Raw genomic sequence first — 17779 nt, 5'->3', positions numbered from 1 at the left:
AATTTCACAAAAGATTCATGCTTTTCATTTAAAATGTAACCAAAATTTTCCAAGAAACACCGAGTAGAAAATGTAGAGCTAAAAAGGGAACGGCATTTATTTCCATACCGCAGGCATATTGACGGACGATTACAGCTTCTTAAAAGCGTTTCAAACCCATATCTATAAATCAAATGCTTAACCCTCTACAGCCCAAACTTTTTTTTTGATGTTTTTTATTTCTCTTGTGTTATTTTGAACAACTTTATTTCTACGAAAAACTTTACTTCTCTCGTTTTATGTTTTTCTTGTTTAATTTTTAGTATTTTAATTTGCATTTATCATGTTTAGTTTAATATTATTTAATCACTTTTAAATTGTTGCTTGTTTTTCACATTTTTCAAAATTGACAACAGAAAAAATGATATATTTTAAAACATTGGCAGTCACATAAAACAAATCAAACTTCAAAAATTTTCAAAAACCTTTCGAGTTTTTCTTTCCAATGATTTTTAATGATCAAAAATATGTTGAAAATGGATTTTGACGATTTCATACACAGAAAAAAAACGTTGAATTTTGGAATGTTGAAAATTTGGTAGGTTGAATATTACCTCTTTTTTGAGTAATCTATATATATAAAAAATTTCGACGGTTTTGTTCGAACGCGAATCAGTTCAATACGGAGCGTCGTAGCGAGGTGCTTTTTGTTGCGTTGGGTTCGTAAAAGTCCAAGGAAGGTTCTTACGCCAAAAAGTGACAACTTTGGCCACTCTGGAACCGATTCCGGAAAATCTGCAGGTTGTATGGGAAAAGTTGCGTAAAATCAAATTTTGATCACAGGAGGCTGAATTAGCAAACAAGCAAGAAACGTCAGGAAACCAAAAAAGGCAGGACGAAGTTTGCCGGGAAGAGCTTGTATTACATAAAAATGTGTAAAAATGTGAACCTGATGAATATTCATCAAAAACTGATGAAAATTCATCATTTTCTGAGATAAAATTAATCATTTTTTTCGACACAAAATCTGCCACAATTTCCTGATGAATATTACCATCATTTTTTTTTTCTGTGTAGATCGAAGCCCGCCTAGAGGCTTTTCTCAGCTTTTCCATATATTTTTGGAGAGATGAATATTTTTTGGGAATTTTTTTAAAATCATTTTCATTGATTTCCACCTCAGTTGACATGGAATCATCCATTAGGGCTTGTGCATATGCCACGTGGTATATGCACGATCCCTAAAGAAAAAAATAATTGTTAGATATTTGGCAAAATGTTTGACCACAGACGGGGCGTAGGTCCTATAAACATATGAAAGACAATAGTTTATAGGACCCTTTCAAATATAAATTCTAGATATGGACTCATCACGACAAAAGATGAATGTGGGGGAAGGGGCAAAAATTTACAGAAAAGTATCCACGGAGTTTATGGACGGCCCCTATCGAATTTGGCCTTTTTGAAATTGTAAAACTTTTATAACTTTTCGAAAGAACACATTAAAACTGTTTTTTTTAATCTAAGACGCTTTTTAAATTTTTGGCAGTTTTTCAACTATTTTGTTGTTCAGTATTTGTTCGGTAACTGAGCTGAGAAGCTGGGATGCCAGATGCACAGATTTATCTGTGTTTAACAGACATTTGAGAATACTTATTTTAGTCGCACAGACTTATGACATTTTCCATTAAATAAATACTTTGTGAAAATATCAAGCAAAAGATATTTTGTTAATCCCCAAATGCTTAAAAATAATTTTCTGGTGGATTTTAATGATCGTAATTTGATTTATTTGAATTTTAGGCAAGTTCAGAGACATACACAGACTTTTTACCAAGTCATTTGGCATCCCTGCTGCGAAGGTAGCCTAGTTACCAATGCACAAGATTTTACCAATAACATGTGATAATGAAAGTTTTTCGAATCAGTTTTTTATGTTTCTTTTTATAATTACTTGAAATTACAATGTTTTTTTCAATTTATTGACCTTGATTTTTGCATTCCCTGACCCCTCGGTCGTTTTCGTTTGTTATTGTTTTTTGACGTTTCTCTTTTTTTTAAGTGGACTGCAGACAAGTTAAGTAGTTATCGATCGCCCTATTGCAATCAGCCCAGTTAAACATCGCCCAGTTACCGAACAAGTACTAGATTGAGCACTTTCTGATAACTTTTATGCACGATACTTTTGATGAAAGACAATATTTTAGACTTAAGGAGGTATTAGACTATGACAAAGAAACAAACAAACTCTCACTTTTTCGTTTTTGATAGTTTTCCAAACTCGCAAATTTGTTTCGGCAAAATTGTAAACAAAGTATGCAGGCTGACGTTTCTGCAAAAAATACAGGTAAACAAACCAATCATGCAAACTGTCTAAAAGTGCGGGTTTGTTTGTTTGTTTGGCGTAGTGTAACAGTTCCTTTACTTGTGTCAACTCTGGTATCGACAAAATAAATTATTTGATACAGAATTATAAAAAATATCTGACAAAAAAAGGGAATGGAGAATATATTATTTAATAATTCAAACATAACTCAACAACATTTCACCGATATTGTCATGTTTTATGGAGAGATACATATTTTATGGATCTAACGCATTCCGTGCTCGTCATTTGGTTTTAAATGGGATTTGTTTTGAATTGTTTATGTAATTGATATTTTTATAAATTTATTAGTTTTTTGTCCGAATATTAGTTAAATTTTTAAATATTTTTTTCTTGAATTTTTACCCTGTTTTTTATTTGAACGATATATTTTATTGAGGAGATACGACATTCAATGATAAATCTGTAAAACTTCAATCTAATCCAATGAGGCAATAAGCTTGTAAGGCTTCTTTGACATTTTTTCTTTTTTTTATAATTCCACAAAATTTTTGAATAAAAATCGCCATTTTGACACTTTGGCAAAATTTTCAGATTCAATGAAAAAAAATCGAATTTTGTTGGGGTGGTACCATGCACTTTTACCTCAGACTATCCATGGCAAATTTTAATTCACCATAGCTCATTTGGTTCATTTCGTTTGACAGTTGCTTGAAACTGTGTGCACGCACATAGTGTTAACAGGTAAAAGTTTAGAAAATCTGGGCAAGCGCTAAAAATAATCTGGCAGACAAAAATACACTAGATAGTTAAATTTTTACATAGCTGTTTCATTATAACTCGAAACGCACTTAGAAAATATGATAATATTTTACAACAGAAAGCCCTATAATAAAGAATTGTGTAATTGTTTGGCTAACAAATAATTCAAAGTTGACTGAAAACAAAATATCTGTTAAAATCTGGAACAGATAAAGGTTAATCTTCATACTGTCAGACAATTGAAAAAACTGACATTTCTAGATTGATCTTGACAATTCTGCACGCATACTAGCATGAATTTCGTAGGTGTGCACGCGTTCACAACTAGATGGCTGTAGTGAGGAGTGATCGAAGGACTTTGATAAAAATGTTCAATGATTGATGTATGTTTGTCTGTGCCTTTTCCTTAAAAATATTTAAGTTTTTCCAATATAAATATCTCAAGTTCAAACATCTCAAGTTTCAATATCCCCGAGATATTAAAGTTTTTTTATTGCACCTTCTAACCTTAAAATAATAAGCTATTCATAAAGATTTGTTTGTTCTTAAGGATCTAAAAGTCTCCAATCTTTGACCCTGTGAACAGGGTCATGCATTTTGGAAAAAAAATCATTGTAACATAATAATAATTGATTTTTTTATATCGAACGTCATTTCTACACGTCCCTTCCTTTAGTCCGGAAAAACTGGTCAACGCAAGAAAATCAAAGAGTTCCGGCTTGAGAGGAGGTGTGTACCTACTTATCATACCTACAACCGCTGTGGTAATTGCCATCCTGTGCGTCATAAATAGTATGGCCCCACCTTAATTTATTCCTGCCAAAGGGGTGTTTTTAACTACCGTAATAAAACATATCGCGCGTACATTGTTCCTCGACTTTTCCTCACGTTACTTGCTACATTAAAATTATTATTTTTTTGTCTAAAATTAGTCCAACTCACGTGCACCAGTTGAATTAATCAATGTTGCATCCCATGTTTCATGCTGCTGCTACTTTGTTATGCTGTTTGTTGAAAGGACTACAAAACGCGATGCTATTTTTATGCGTTTCATATTCTGCTGGGGCAATAATTTCCATTTAAGGACTTTATTTTCCACTGGGAAAAAGAAGACATGAAATATTGTTGTTAAAATCCCTAGCGGAGTTATGACTTTTCTTACACTTATTGTTGTGTTTGGTGAAATTCAAAGAATTTTTTTATTATAAATTTTAAAAACATTGGTATTTTTTACAAAATCGAGATTTTTTCTTTGAAAAACGTTCGTTCTTTCAACAGAGAAAAAGAAGCTCCCTTAACGACCATATCGTCATCACCGCCATGAAACAACCCCTCGGCGGAGAATGATGCTGTCCGTTCGTCCGGAACACTCGCACACACCAACCTATAGGTGATGTTGTGTTGCGCTTGGCTTCCGTTTCCGGTGCCGGAGTCGTCTGGGCCGGGCCACTTGCCAACTCCGTCCTTGTGCAGAGCCTGACCTGACCTGGCTTGGCCCAAGGGAAGAGGCAATTTTAAATTTTACCAAATCAAGGATGCCCCTTACCAAGCAAGGAGGCAAGGAAGAAGACAAGGTATTGCTGTTGTACGGTTTGTACCGTTCGCGGCGTTTGCAGGTCCTGCCAGTCCGCAAAGGTACGAGCACACGAGAATATCGATCTGGACCGCGGGGATGGCCTCTTGCGAAGCGGATGCGTGTGGGCAAGTTTTAGCAAACTTTTTTTGTGCTAGGAATTGTGGTAGGAAAAATTAAATGTTTATTAAATTCACCTTAAATTGAATTTACAAATATCATTAAGTTTTATCCGGATACATCAAGATTTAATCAAATTTGCAAAAATATCTAGAGATTTCAAGATTTCTGCTTGAGCGGAACTTGAATATGTTAATTAAACTGTCTATTTCGGGGAACAGTGCTAATCAAGTGAACAAACTTGGGTCGTGTGACATCTCAACTTAGACGAGACGTGTGAATTATTTATTAACACTTGAAATCTCGCGAATAAAAACCTTACTTGTGTGTTTATGTAATCTTCCTCATATTGCTTCATAATTTTTTGAAGCATTTAAATGCAAGCGCATCAAATTTCTAAAGTTGCACATTAACTATAAGGTCGTTAATTATTTTATTAATTTTTTACATAAATATGGAACTGATGATGTTTTTTTTCGATCAGAATATTACTGAGGGGCCATTCATAAACTACGTGGACATCTTTTTGGAAATAATTTACCCCATTTTCTTCTAGAATATCTACTTGATTTTTCGATGGCCCCTTTTAAAATGTTGAATAATTATTATGGATTACTTAAAATGTTTTAGTTTATTTGTTTTTATCATAGCAAAATTGTCTGAAATCGAGTATACGATGTATTAACTGAGATTTAGTGTTAATTAGCATAAAGAAAACTTTTTATTATTTAATTTTCATTCTTTGCAAGACCATATCTCATATTAAAAAAGAATTGAACTATCGAAGCCAGTTGCAAATATATGTTTCAAAGATGATTGAAAATAAACACTAATTTGACAAATTTTATAAAAGATTTTTTTTTATGCAAATGTCGAGCGTTTTTAGAAACTTTACAAAAATACCATATTTGGCCTTATTAAAAATTTAAGTTTTTTTAACGTGTTCATTTTTCTCAATATTCAAAATCAACTTTTAAAAAAATATCAAATCGGTCAGAAAATCTCAATTTGATGGCGTACTTAGAATTCCGAAAAAAACGTATTTTTCATCGAAAAAACACTAAAAAAGTTTTAAAAATTCTCCCATTTTCCGTTACTCGACTGTAATTTTTTTTGGAACATGTCATTTTATGGGAAATTTAATGTACTTTTCGAATCTATATTGACCCAGAAGGGTCATTTTTTCATTTAGAACAAAATTTTTAATTTTAAAATTTCGTGTTTTTTCTAACTTTGCAGGGTTATTTTTTAGAGTGTAACAATGTTCTGCAAAGTTGTAGAGCAGACAATTACAAAAAAAATTATATATACAGCAATTCCCCACGAAAACAGCATGATTCGAAAAAAAAGTTCTCCGATCGGGCTCAAAATTTTTCTGGGGGATCCTTGGCCGAAATAATTAGACCCGTATTTTTTTGTTTGGCCATTAGGGTGACCTACGCCGTGTTAGGGTGGTCCGAAAAATGGCAATTTTCGTCATTTTTCGCAAAAACCACTTTTTTCAAAAAATCATATCTCCGCGCCATTTCATCCGATTTTAGCTGTCCTAGACGCAAAAGAAAGGTGATTAGTTTGGCTATTTGGGAAAAATAGTAAGAAATTTCGAAAATCTAGCTTAACATTTGAAAAGGTCATATGAAAACTTAAAATGCTGTTTTGAAGGTCTCGGGACCAAAGAGCCTATGTCTGAAAATATTTTTATCGGATTTCTCGGAAAATTTCACATAACATATCAAAAAATGGTGAAGTTATGTTTTCGATACTCTGAGATACGATTTTTTGAAAATAAAAACTGTGTTTTTCGACGCGCCACGCGCAAAAATTGGAAAATGACGAAAACGGGGAAAAATTGACTTTTTTTCACTAAAACTGCGATAACTTTAAAATTTTAGCGATGACCTATAGATGTTATGGTACCAAAAGTTGCGTCTTTTAATTACAAAAATTTTAGTACCCTAACATGTATAGGTCATCGCTGAAATTTTAAAGTTATCGCAGTTTTAGTGAAAAAAAGTCGATTTTTTCCCGTTTTCGTCATTTTCCAATTTTTGCGCGTGGCGCGTCGAAAAACACAGTTTTTATTTTCAAAAAATCGTATCTCAGAGTATCGAAAACATAACTTCACCATTTTTTGATATGTTATGTGAAATTTTCCGAGAAATCCGATAAAAATATTTTCAGACATAGGCTCTTTGGTCCCGAGACCTTCAAAACAGCATTTTAAGTTTTCATATGACCTTTTCAAATGCTAAGCTAGGATTTCGAAACTTTTTACTATTTTTCCCAAATAGCCAAACTAATCACCTTTCTTTTGCGTCTAGGACAGCTAAAATCGGATGAAATGGCGCGGAGATATGATTTTTTGAAAAAAGTGGTTTTTGCGAAAATCGATGAAAATTGCCATTTTTCGGACCACCCTAACACGGCGTAGGTCACCCTAATGGCCAAACAAAAAAATACGGGTCTAATTATTTCGGCCAAGGATCCCCCAGAAAAATTTTGAGCCCAATCGGAGAACTTTTTTTTCGAATCATGCTGTTTTCGTGGGGAATTGCTGTATAGACATAAGGGGTTTTCGTATAATCATCACGAGTTATCGCAATTTTACGAAAAAAAAGTTTTGAAAAAGTTACTTTTTGCGTTTCTCTTTATTTCGTCGTCCGTGTCTGTCGCGGTGACCATGAACGGCCATGGTCAACGACGACCAACTTTTTCAAAACTTTTTTTCGTAAAATCGCGATAACTCGTGATGTTTATAAGCAAACCCCTTATGTATGTACATCATTTTTTTGTAAATGTCTGCTCTACAACTTTGTAGATCATTGTTACACTCTAAAAAAAAACCCTGAAAAGTTAGAAAAAAACACGAAATTTTAAAATGAAAAATTTTGTTCTAAATGAAAAAATGACCCTTCTGGGTCAATGTAGATTCGAAAAGTACTTTAAATTTCCCATGAAATGACATGTTCCAAAAAATTTGACAGTCGATTAACGGAAAATGGGAGAATTTTTAAAACTTTTCTAGTGTTTTTTTTTTTTTTTTTTGATGAAAAATACGTATTTCCGAAATTCTTAGTACGCCATCAAATCGGGCTCATCACCGTTTCAGGCTGCAAATTATTGAAAAACACCTCTTTTTTCGCATGTTCAAAAATGGAAGGGGTCGTACCGCCCCTCCGTCAAGATATATCAAAAAACGGACCTCGGATTCGTGATCAGGGACAAAAGTTACCCCATAGGACAAAGTTTCACGCAAATCGATGAGGGGTCGGGGCAACTGCTGTGTGAGTTGGCGGAGAATTACCCAAGTGATAAATTCGTAAATTTACGTAAATTTCCGCGGATTCTCACCATCACCAATCGATTCCTCGGAATTTTTCACATAAGAAAAGTCTTGATTAAAGTTCTAATTGACTGGCATCAGTTAGGTCCGTTTTTTGCTTCGATTTTTCCCACTGTGATTGGTATTTCGCGACAATTTCATGGTATTCTGAAAACTGCTTGAAATGAAGCAACAATGTTTTATTTTAGAACAATAAGTCTTTCTAGTCAGAAATTTACCAACACATTCAAAGTATAATTACACGGCAGCTGGAGGTTTGTTTGCATCTGATTTTTTTTATCTTTTTCTAGTAAATGTTTTTTATCAGGCGACTTCTAACTGGTTTTTTTATTGATCGCTCGGTATGTCAGCCAACATACTCCGCAGGGCTGTGACAGCTTGAACTGGATCATTTTTTGCATCAAGACACTGTGATGAGAAGTTCGTCATTTTTGGATTAATTTTTTTTTTTTTTCACTGGACCTAGAATGTTAATGCGTCCAATTTTGTGAAATTTTACAAAATGTTCAATGTCTGAATTTAAGATTCAGCTATTCTAATTCTTTTAAGACTTTCGAAATTTAATATCAAAAATTAGCTTAATTAATCTCTAAAACAAAGATCATTTTTAATTCACCAAAACTAGAATCAATTAAGGGTCATTCCATCTGAAGCGGAACAGCATTTGAAAATTACCATCTCCGATTCTGCTCAAATTTGGCAGAGCTGTTGAGACTATCAAAACATGCAAAAATCCCGAATTTCATCCAAATCGGACCACCCCCTCCATTTTTGTACCCTCCCAAAAAATCGACTTTTTGGCGATTTTTGAGCAAAACCCCTATCTTCAAACGACGATAACTCAGAAACCACAAATCTTAGAGGGTCGGTCTTAGACTCAATTTTGAAGGAAATTGAACGTAGAATCCATTTCCGTGATCAAAATTTGGATTAAAATAATTTGTCTACCTGTATTGCGCAATTGAAAACTTTAATTGGCCGTATCTCAAAACAGCCCTATTTATTTTTTAAATTTGGCCTCACCATCGTATTCCCCGTCCAATTTTACATAAGAATCACTTATCGACAGAAAGGAATATGTTTCGTTCCAGAGATATCGATTTTTAATGTTTTGAGTATTTGAAATTACCTAAATTAACTACACTCGCCGCACATGGTACTCAGTCGTGCTGATCAATAATTACTACCTGTTGTTCTGTTAGATGAATTATTTTTATAATTTTATACGATTTTGAGATAATCAATAACTTGAACAATCTATTTTTTGTTTAAGTAATATTTATTGAAAATTTGAACTTTTAATATTTATTTGCAAATGCTACAACGTTTTTACAACACAATTTAAAAAAAATAAATTTTTCTATTGTTTTCATATTTTTCCTAATTTCTCATTTCTTTCCACTTTATTAAATTATTTCTTTTATTTGAAGCAAGAACAAATGTAGAGCTGGATGTAGTAGATGAAATAATTCTCATGTGTTCTAGAGCTTTTGCCATATGCGGTAGCAAAATAGTGCCATTCAGCAATAAACCCCAAAATCTGCCTTACGGTTTGAAAGATTGAGCATGACCATATTAAACCGATTTTTATATTGTGAGGCAGTTTCATCAGAATAATTGATTTTTTTTTCAATTCTGGTACATTTAATTTCAAAAACAAAACCATATAACTCAGAAACCACAAATCTTAGAGGGTCGGTCTTAGACTCAATTTTGAAGGAAATTGAACGTAGAATCCATTTCCGTGATCAAAATTTGGATTAAAATAATTTGTCTACCTGTATTGCGCAATTGAAAACTTTAATTGGCCGTATCTCAAAACAGCCCTATTTATTTTTTAAATTTGGCCTCACCATCGTATTCCCCGTCCAATTTTATATAAGAATCACTTATCGACAGAAAGGAATATGTTTCGTTCCAGAGATATCGATTTTTAATGTTTTGAGTATTTGAAATTACCTAAATTAACTACACTCGCCGCACATGGTACTCAGTCGTGCTGATCAATAATTACTACCTGTTGTTCTGTTAGATGAATTATTTTTATAATTTTATACGATTTTGAGATAATCAATAACTTGAACAATCTATTTTTTGTTTAAGTAATATTTATTGAAAATTTGAACTTTTAATATTTATTTGCAAATGCTACAACGTTTTTACAACACAATTTAAAAAAAATAAATTTTTCTATTGTTTTCATATTTTTCCTAATTTCTCATTTCTTTCCACTTTATTAAATTATTTCTTTTATTTGAAGCAAGAACAAATGTAGAGCTGGATGTAGTAGATGAAATAATTCTCATGTGTTCTAGAGCTTTTGCCATATGCGGTAGCAAAATAGTGCCATTCAGCAATAAACCCCAAAATCTGCCTTACGGTTTGAAAGATTGAGCATGACCATATTAAACCGATTTTTATATTGTGAGGCAGTTTCATCAGAATAATTGATTTTTTTTTTCAATTCTGGTACATTTAATTTCAAAAACAAAACCATATACTTCTGATACATGTGGACAGCAGCTGTATCGTCTTCCAAGATTTCGAAATGATTGACAAAAAAAAGATAATTGTTCGGACGGTGTCGAAATCAACACCACTTTATTTGATCTTAATCAGATAATTAATCTTTGTGATTTTCTAACATTTTTCAGTTTTATACTTTCCAGAAATCCTCTTGCTTAATCATGCTTCACGAGAGTTTTATTCATGTTAATTTATAATTTTTAACACGATAATGTATCGTACACTTTTTCTTAAGTGTTACTTACAAAATCAATTTCAATTTCCTGCTAGCTCAGCGGGAATTCCATTCTGCCCTGTATTGCGTGTCGTTCTTGCTCTGTCCTGTGGGCTAGCACATAAATTCACCGAATTCTATTTTTTTTAAATTAAGATTAATACAGCATTTTTCTACAATTTTTGCCTAATTTGCTAATGATTAATTGGGATAAAATCTTATTTTAATAAATAACCAGGTAGCAGTTATTGATCAGCGTGCCCGAGTACTTCTAGCATATGCGGCGAGTGTAGCTAATTTAGGTAATCTCAAATACTTAAAACATTAAAAATCGATATCTCTGGAACGAAACATATTCATTTCTGTCGATAAGTGATTCTTATGTAAAATTGGACGTGGAATACGATGGTGAGGCCAAATTTAAAAAATAAATAGGGCTGTTTTGAGATACGGCCAATTAAAGTTTTCAATTGCGCAATACAGGTAGACAAATTATTTTAATCCAAATTTTGATCACGGAAATGGATTCTACGTTCAATTTCCTTCAAAATTGAGTCTAAGACCGACCCTCTAAGATTTGTGGTTTCTGAGTTATCGTCGTTTGAAGATAGGGGTTTTGCTCAAAAATCGCCAAAAAGTCGATTTTTTGGGAGGGTACAAAAATGGAGGGGGTGGTCCGATTTGGATGAAATTCGGGATTTTTGCATGTTTTGATAGTCTCAACAGCTCTGCCAAATTTGAGCAGAATCGGAGATGGTAATTTTCAAATTTGCATTTTTTCTTGCACACTTCAGGTGGAATGACCCTTAAGTAAATAAAATTATTTTTTTTGGTCTATTTAGTGATTTTTAGCAAAAATAAATTGTTCAGCATAGAGTGAACGGTGCCGGGATCGAAGGACTTTCCGTGCTACACCTTGTGTTTTAATACATAGAGGAGCAATTTTTCAAGTTAATATTTCGAATTTTGCGGCATTTCACGGTATTGCCCAGATTTGGGGGCAAATTTCACGGGTTACGAGGCTTTCGCGAAATCGTGAAAAATTACTAGCCCTAGTTATAATGAAAAAATATAGAAACACTTTAAAAAAAAATAAATATCTTTTACCTATCTTTTTATCACTAAAAGTTGACTTCTCAAAATTATTTTTTTTATGGGGGAAACAAAAAAAGGCATCTTTAAATCACAGAAATGTACTGGCAAATATTGCTGCCGAGTAATGAATTTTGAAGGTAAATGATTTAAAAATAATAATTTATTTTTTTCGACAATTTCACGAGCGATTAACTTTTTCAAGTAAGTATAACTTGATATATTTATAACTTTGAAGCATAAAAATAAAAATAAAATGATTTTTTTGCCTAAAATTCGCTTTTTTCAAAAAATCTAATTTGATCAGAAATGTTCAACTCTGAGACACAACTTTTACCGTGCTAAAGGTAATAAAAAAGGAAAATGTGGGAATTTAACTTTTAATTTGAAAAATAAATAAATTAATAAAATAGATTATTTTTTTAAAGATTGTTAAGGCCGATGCAAATATTTTTCAAAGTTTTTGTCCCTCGGCTCTGGCCGGGGTCGATGGGGGGGGCAAAAAATAAAAAAATACAAATATTGAAATAACAAGCCATAGTTTCTACATTTGCATGGAAAAAAGTGTTTTAAAATGCATTTTACACTAGTTCAGTTGTTTTGCAATCATTAGTTTTCAAAAAATTTAAGATTTGACGAAAACAAAAATTTTAGCGAAAAAAATTTTTTTGCGATTATAAACATCGACAATTTTCAAAAATTCAAAGGATTTTTAAATCAACCCAAACATGCTAAAAATGATTCTAAACGCAGGGGAATGCATTCTCAATTGATTTCAGCTAATTTCACTTCAATTTCCATTGAAATTCTGAGGATTTTTTAAAAAAATATTTTTTTTGCCCCCCTGACTTTTCGGAACAACTTTGAAGGGGGGGGAGACAAAAACTTTAAATAAAATTTGTACCAGCCTAAATTTTTTTAATCAAAATATTCCTTCAAAAGATACAGATTTTCTCATATTTATATTCCATTTTTGTATGGATAGTTGCTCAAATGGTATGGAGACTTTTATGGGCAAACCAATTATGAAAAATGGCTTTTTTGATCATAAGTAGGCCCCTGAAAGGTTGAGCCAAATATTTATAAATTAAAATTTAATTTGAAATAGGACGCATTCTCGGAGAATTGCTCTATTTAAAAAAATGTCTTGATTTTTAAACTTTTGATATTGTCATGCATAATCATTAATGGCCAGCGAAAAATGGTAACTTTTGATCATTTTGTTTATCTTGTTGTTAGGTAGATTTAGTCAATAGAGTTCAAAAATCTTTATTTTATCTAAATTTTGAATTTAGTCTTTATTTCAAAATCCAGGTTTAAGCATAAAACATTTCTCCATATGAATAAAGAGTGTCTCCTGACCATATTTCAAATACAATAACTGCAGCCACTAAAATTTAACAACTTTCCCAGAAGTACCACAATAAAACCGAAACCAGTAGAATGGAACGGATGCCACCCGGTTCAGGTTCTGAGACTGTCCTCAGTCGAGTTATTAAAATTTATGCATTGCACATGTGCAAACTTATTGCATTGCATCTGACTGGTTCTGAAACGGGATTGAGGCACTCCACACATTTGATAATTTTTTTGTTACATAGAAAATGTTAAAATTTTGTTATCTACAGATTTTTGTTGGTTTTTTTTGTTTGGGAAACATTTCTTTTTCGAATTTTCAATGTCTTTTTATTCTCAGTGCCCTCTGATATCCCGCATTGAGCCATTACGAAGACCACGAAAGAGATTGTGCCACGTAACGCCTTTTTGGTGTGCCCTCTAATGATAGCAGTTTGTTCCCTTTTCGTAGTCCATACATTATACCAAGGAGTCTGCGATCAGCAGAGAAGCGAGTCAGACGTGCGTCCCTCACAAACCAAAAAAGTGCTAAAAAGTGCAAAAAATGCCTCACGGCAAGAAAAAGAGGCGGTCCTCACCAGCAGGATCGGCAGATTTGAAGAAGCTAAAGAATGCCGAAGCGCTACCCGCAAAGCCAGGCAGTTTGAGCAAGGACGCTCAAAATTCGTCTGGAAACCAGTTCGCTACCCTCCCTGTGGACGTGAGCGAGAAGGAAGAATTTGAACGACGGGAAAAGTTGCCACCCATTTTTGTGAAAACATCATCATCGGATTCGGTGCGAAAGTGGCTGACCGGGTTTATCAAATCTGGTGCTTTACGAGCTTCCATTCGCTTGTGTGCTGATGGACTCAAAATTCTGCTACCTACCAGAAAGGATTACAACTACGTTCGGGATTTCCTGAACAACACAAAGATTGAATACTACAGCCATGACGATCCAGGTAAACGCCCCATGAAACAGGTCCTCCGAGGCCTGTACGACATGGATGTGAGTGTGCTGAAAGAAGAGCTCAAAACTCTTAAGTTGAACGTGATCGAAGTCTTCAAGATGACGAGGCACAACAAGGACATCAAGTATCGTGATCAACTGTACCTGGTTCATCTCGAGAAAGGATCGACATCGCCGTCTGAGCTGAAGGCAGTTCGGGCAATTTTCAACATCATCGTGACTTGGGAACGTTATCGTCCAGTGCACCGTGACGTGACACAGTGTTCGAACTGCTTGCAGTTTGGACATGGTGGAAGGAACTGTTTCATCAAGAGTCGTTGTGCAACTTGCGGAGGTGAGCACAAAACTCAAGCTTGCGAAACAATCAACGAGAACATCGAAGCCAAATGCTTCAATTGCGGCGGCGACCATTCGACCAAGAATCGGAGCTGCCCAAAACGAGCTGAGTTTGTGAAAATTCGGCAGCAAGCGACGACGAGGCACCAACCAAATCGTCGCAAAACACCACCAACTTTCACGGACGTGGATTTTCCTGCTTTGGCGTCACCTGGAGCGGGATCTGTTCGAGTGGTTCCAAATTTGCAGCCATTGCCGTTGAATCAGCGGCAAAAAGTTGCAGAGAATACAACACCTCCTGGCTTCAGTCAGCAACCGAGGGAAAACCAACCAGCATCAACGGATGAAGGCAGTAGTGACCTGTTTTCACCACAAGAACTTCTGAACATTTTCATCGAGATGACAAAACCACTGCGTGGTTGCAAAACTCGCCAGGAACAAGTAAGAACGCTTGGAGGATTTATCTTAAAATACAGTTCGTAGTTTACTCGTTTTAATGTTTTGAATATTTCAATGAATTTGCTTTTTTAGTTTTAAGTTAGGATTAGTTGTTGAAGTGATTTTTTTTTTCTTTTTTAACCCAAATGTATTCGATTCAATGCAAAAATGTAAAACAATTTGAAGTAAATAAATGAATGTGAACAGTTAATAAGAAAACGAAAAATATAACAAAGATGAAGAGCATGTAGCCATACCACTTAGAATGTAAATGAAATGTAATTATTATAAGAAAGTTAAATAAAGACATATTTAATTTCAAAATTATACCAAAAAGCCGATGCACGTGTATCATATAGCTAGTGCTGTTCGTTCCGGTTCCTTTGCAAGGATCCTTGACTTCGTTCAAGGATACGCTCCTTTTGCTGGCTATAATCAGGGGACCTGGATCTAAACCTGTATTTTGTGCTGAGCTAGTTGCTAGCTTGTAAGTGGAAACTTTTCCCGGAAGTAAATTGTGGAAAAGTTTTTTATTATCGATTCGTTCTTCAAATTCAAGAACATTAATATTTCAATCTGCGTTGCAATAAGTTTTTTTCAATTAAATCCTTAATATATCATACTCAACCAGAAGCACAGTGTCAACAGGTTTATGTGAATCCATTCGAAATGGCCCATTTCGAAAAACCCATTTGCTGTGATGAAGCTGTGCATTAAAATTTCATTAAAATCCATGCTCTCATTAGCACACAGAGCTGACCAACTTTTACTGTGCAGAGGTAATCAAAACGAACATTTTCATACGACCTGTCGCCATGGCCAGGTCCACCGTCGTCCACCTACGACTCTCCCTGTGCAACAACAACCATCATTTTCAATTTTCCTTAATTATTGCTATTCCGGTGCTGGCTCGGTGGGACGACGATCCGGACTTCATAGGAAGCTCCTGGCAGCACTTCGAGACCAGAGTCTGAGGTTGTTGTATAATTGAAATCCATCATTCCGAGTGATTTCCAGACTAGTTTTGCTGCGGGATGTTCATAAATGACTTCGTCATTCTGGTTATGCCTCTGACATTAAAACTGCATTTTTTTGTATCATACTTTATTTTATTTTAAAACCCTCTCGTAATTTCTAGACGACCCCAAGCAATCATTTGCATTTCTTCGGAAGAGGCGGAACCTCTAATGTGTCCAGTACTTATCGATTATGGCCGGAAATGAAAAATTCAAACCAAAGCGACCGGCTTCCCACGTGTGGAGGCGATTCACCTGTCAAAACATTTCAAGTCCAGTTCCTTCCGGTGGAAGGATTTTTATTTCCAACCTGTCAGTCGCCAGCCGTCCAGTGGGCCTGTAACGCTACTTCCGAGACTTTAAGTTGAGTGATGTTTTTAATTTCCGGAAGATACGTCCCTTCGCCCTCACAGTAAATGACAGTTCGTGCAGGGATAATCATCAAGTCATGAAGGGAACCTACTACGTGATTCGTATCTTGGTGCAACAAATCAACGATTCCGCTGAAACTGGTTTGGGGGAGGGGATTAAAAGACACCCGAGGGTTAATTGCCGGCCAAATGAGCTAATTTGTTTACCTTTTTTTCTATTGCAGATGATGACGACGCCACAACCTCCGGGGTGACGCTAGATGACACTGATAAGCGGGTGATATGGTTGAACAAAACTCAACCACAAAAGTACTGCAACAATCATATCTCGACGGCAAAGTATAGGTGAGTTTTTTTTTCACCCCATTTTCAATCAAAAAAATAATTTATCAAACATGAGCATCCCTGTCGAGGTACTTTAGAGAATTTTGAAAACTATCTATAAATTTACAATTAAAAAAGATTTTTTAAGATTTTAAGATTATGCCCCAGATTTTTTCTTGTCATTATTAATGACATGCATTGTGGGTGACATACCGTACCAAAAATTCAAAGAAAATTTGTTAATTTTGTTAATTTTGTTAATTTTGTTAATTTTGTTAATTTTGTTAATTTTGTTAATTTTTTTAATTTTGTTAATTTTGTTAATTTTGTTAATTTTGTTAATTTTGTTAATTTTGTTAATTTTGTTAATTTTGTTAATTTTGTTAATATTGTTAATTTTGTTAATTTTGTTAATTTTGTTAATTTTGTTAATTTTGTTAATTTTGTTAATTTTGTTAATTTTGTTAATTTTGTTAATTTTGTTAATTTTGTTAATTTTGTTAATTTTGTTAATTTTGTTAATTTTGTTAATTTTGTTAATTTTGTTAATTTTGTTAATTTTGTTAATTTTGTTAATTTTGTTAATTTTGTTAATTTTGTTAATTTTGTTAATTTTGTTAATTTTGTTAATTTTGTTAATTTTGTTAATTTTGTTAATTTTGTTAATTTTGTTAATATTGTTAATTTTGTTAATTTTGTTCATTTTGTTAATTTTGTTAAATTTGTTAATTTTGTTAATTTTGTTGATTTTGTTAATTTAGTTAATTTTGTTAATTTTGTTAATTTTAATTTTGTTTATTTTTTTCATTTTGTTAATTTTGTTAATTTTGTTAATTTTGTTAATTTTGTTAATTTTGTTAATTTTGTTAATTTTGTTAATTTTGTTAATTTTAATTTTGTTAATTTTTCTAATTTTGTTAATTTTGTTAATTTTGTTAATTTTGTTAATTTTGTTAATTTTGTTAATTTTGTTAATTTTGTTAATTTTGTTAATTTTGTTAATTTTGTTAATTTTGTTAATTTTGTTAATTTTGTTAATTTTGTTAATTTTGTT

The 17779-nt window shown here is 33.3% G+C and overlaps 1 protein-coding gene across 10 annotated transcripts in view; it reads left to right on the top strand.

Annotated features, from left to right (window-relative positions):
- LOC120416760 (probable phospholipid-transporting ATPase IA) overlaps window positions 1–17779 on the top strand; it is a 177211-nt gene that overhangs the window by 111367 nt on the left and 48065 nt on the right. For all 10 annotated transcript variants that reach the window (XR_005605382.2, XM_039578600.2, XM_039578594.2 and 7 more), the window contains one exon: window positions 16626–16746. Coding sequence is in view for 9 of the 10 variants with exons in the window: in XM_039578600.2 (XP_039434534.1) it covers window positions 16626–16746 (121 nt within the window). In the remaining variant the exon portion in view is untranslated. The remainder of the gene's footprint in view (window positions 1–16625; window positions 16747–17779) is intronic.

Source organism: Culex pipiens, chromosome 2, assembly GCF_016801865.2.
Source record: "Culex pipiens pallens isolate TS chromosome 2, TS_CPP_V2, whole genome shotgun sequence".
NCBI lineage: Eukaryota > Metazoa > Arthropoda > Insecta > Diptera > Culicidae > Culex > Culex pipiens.
Note: the sequence above shows the minus strand (reverse complement) of the source record. Positions and strands in the feature narration are given on the sequence as shown.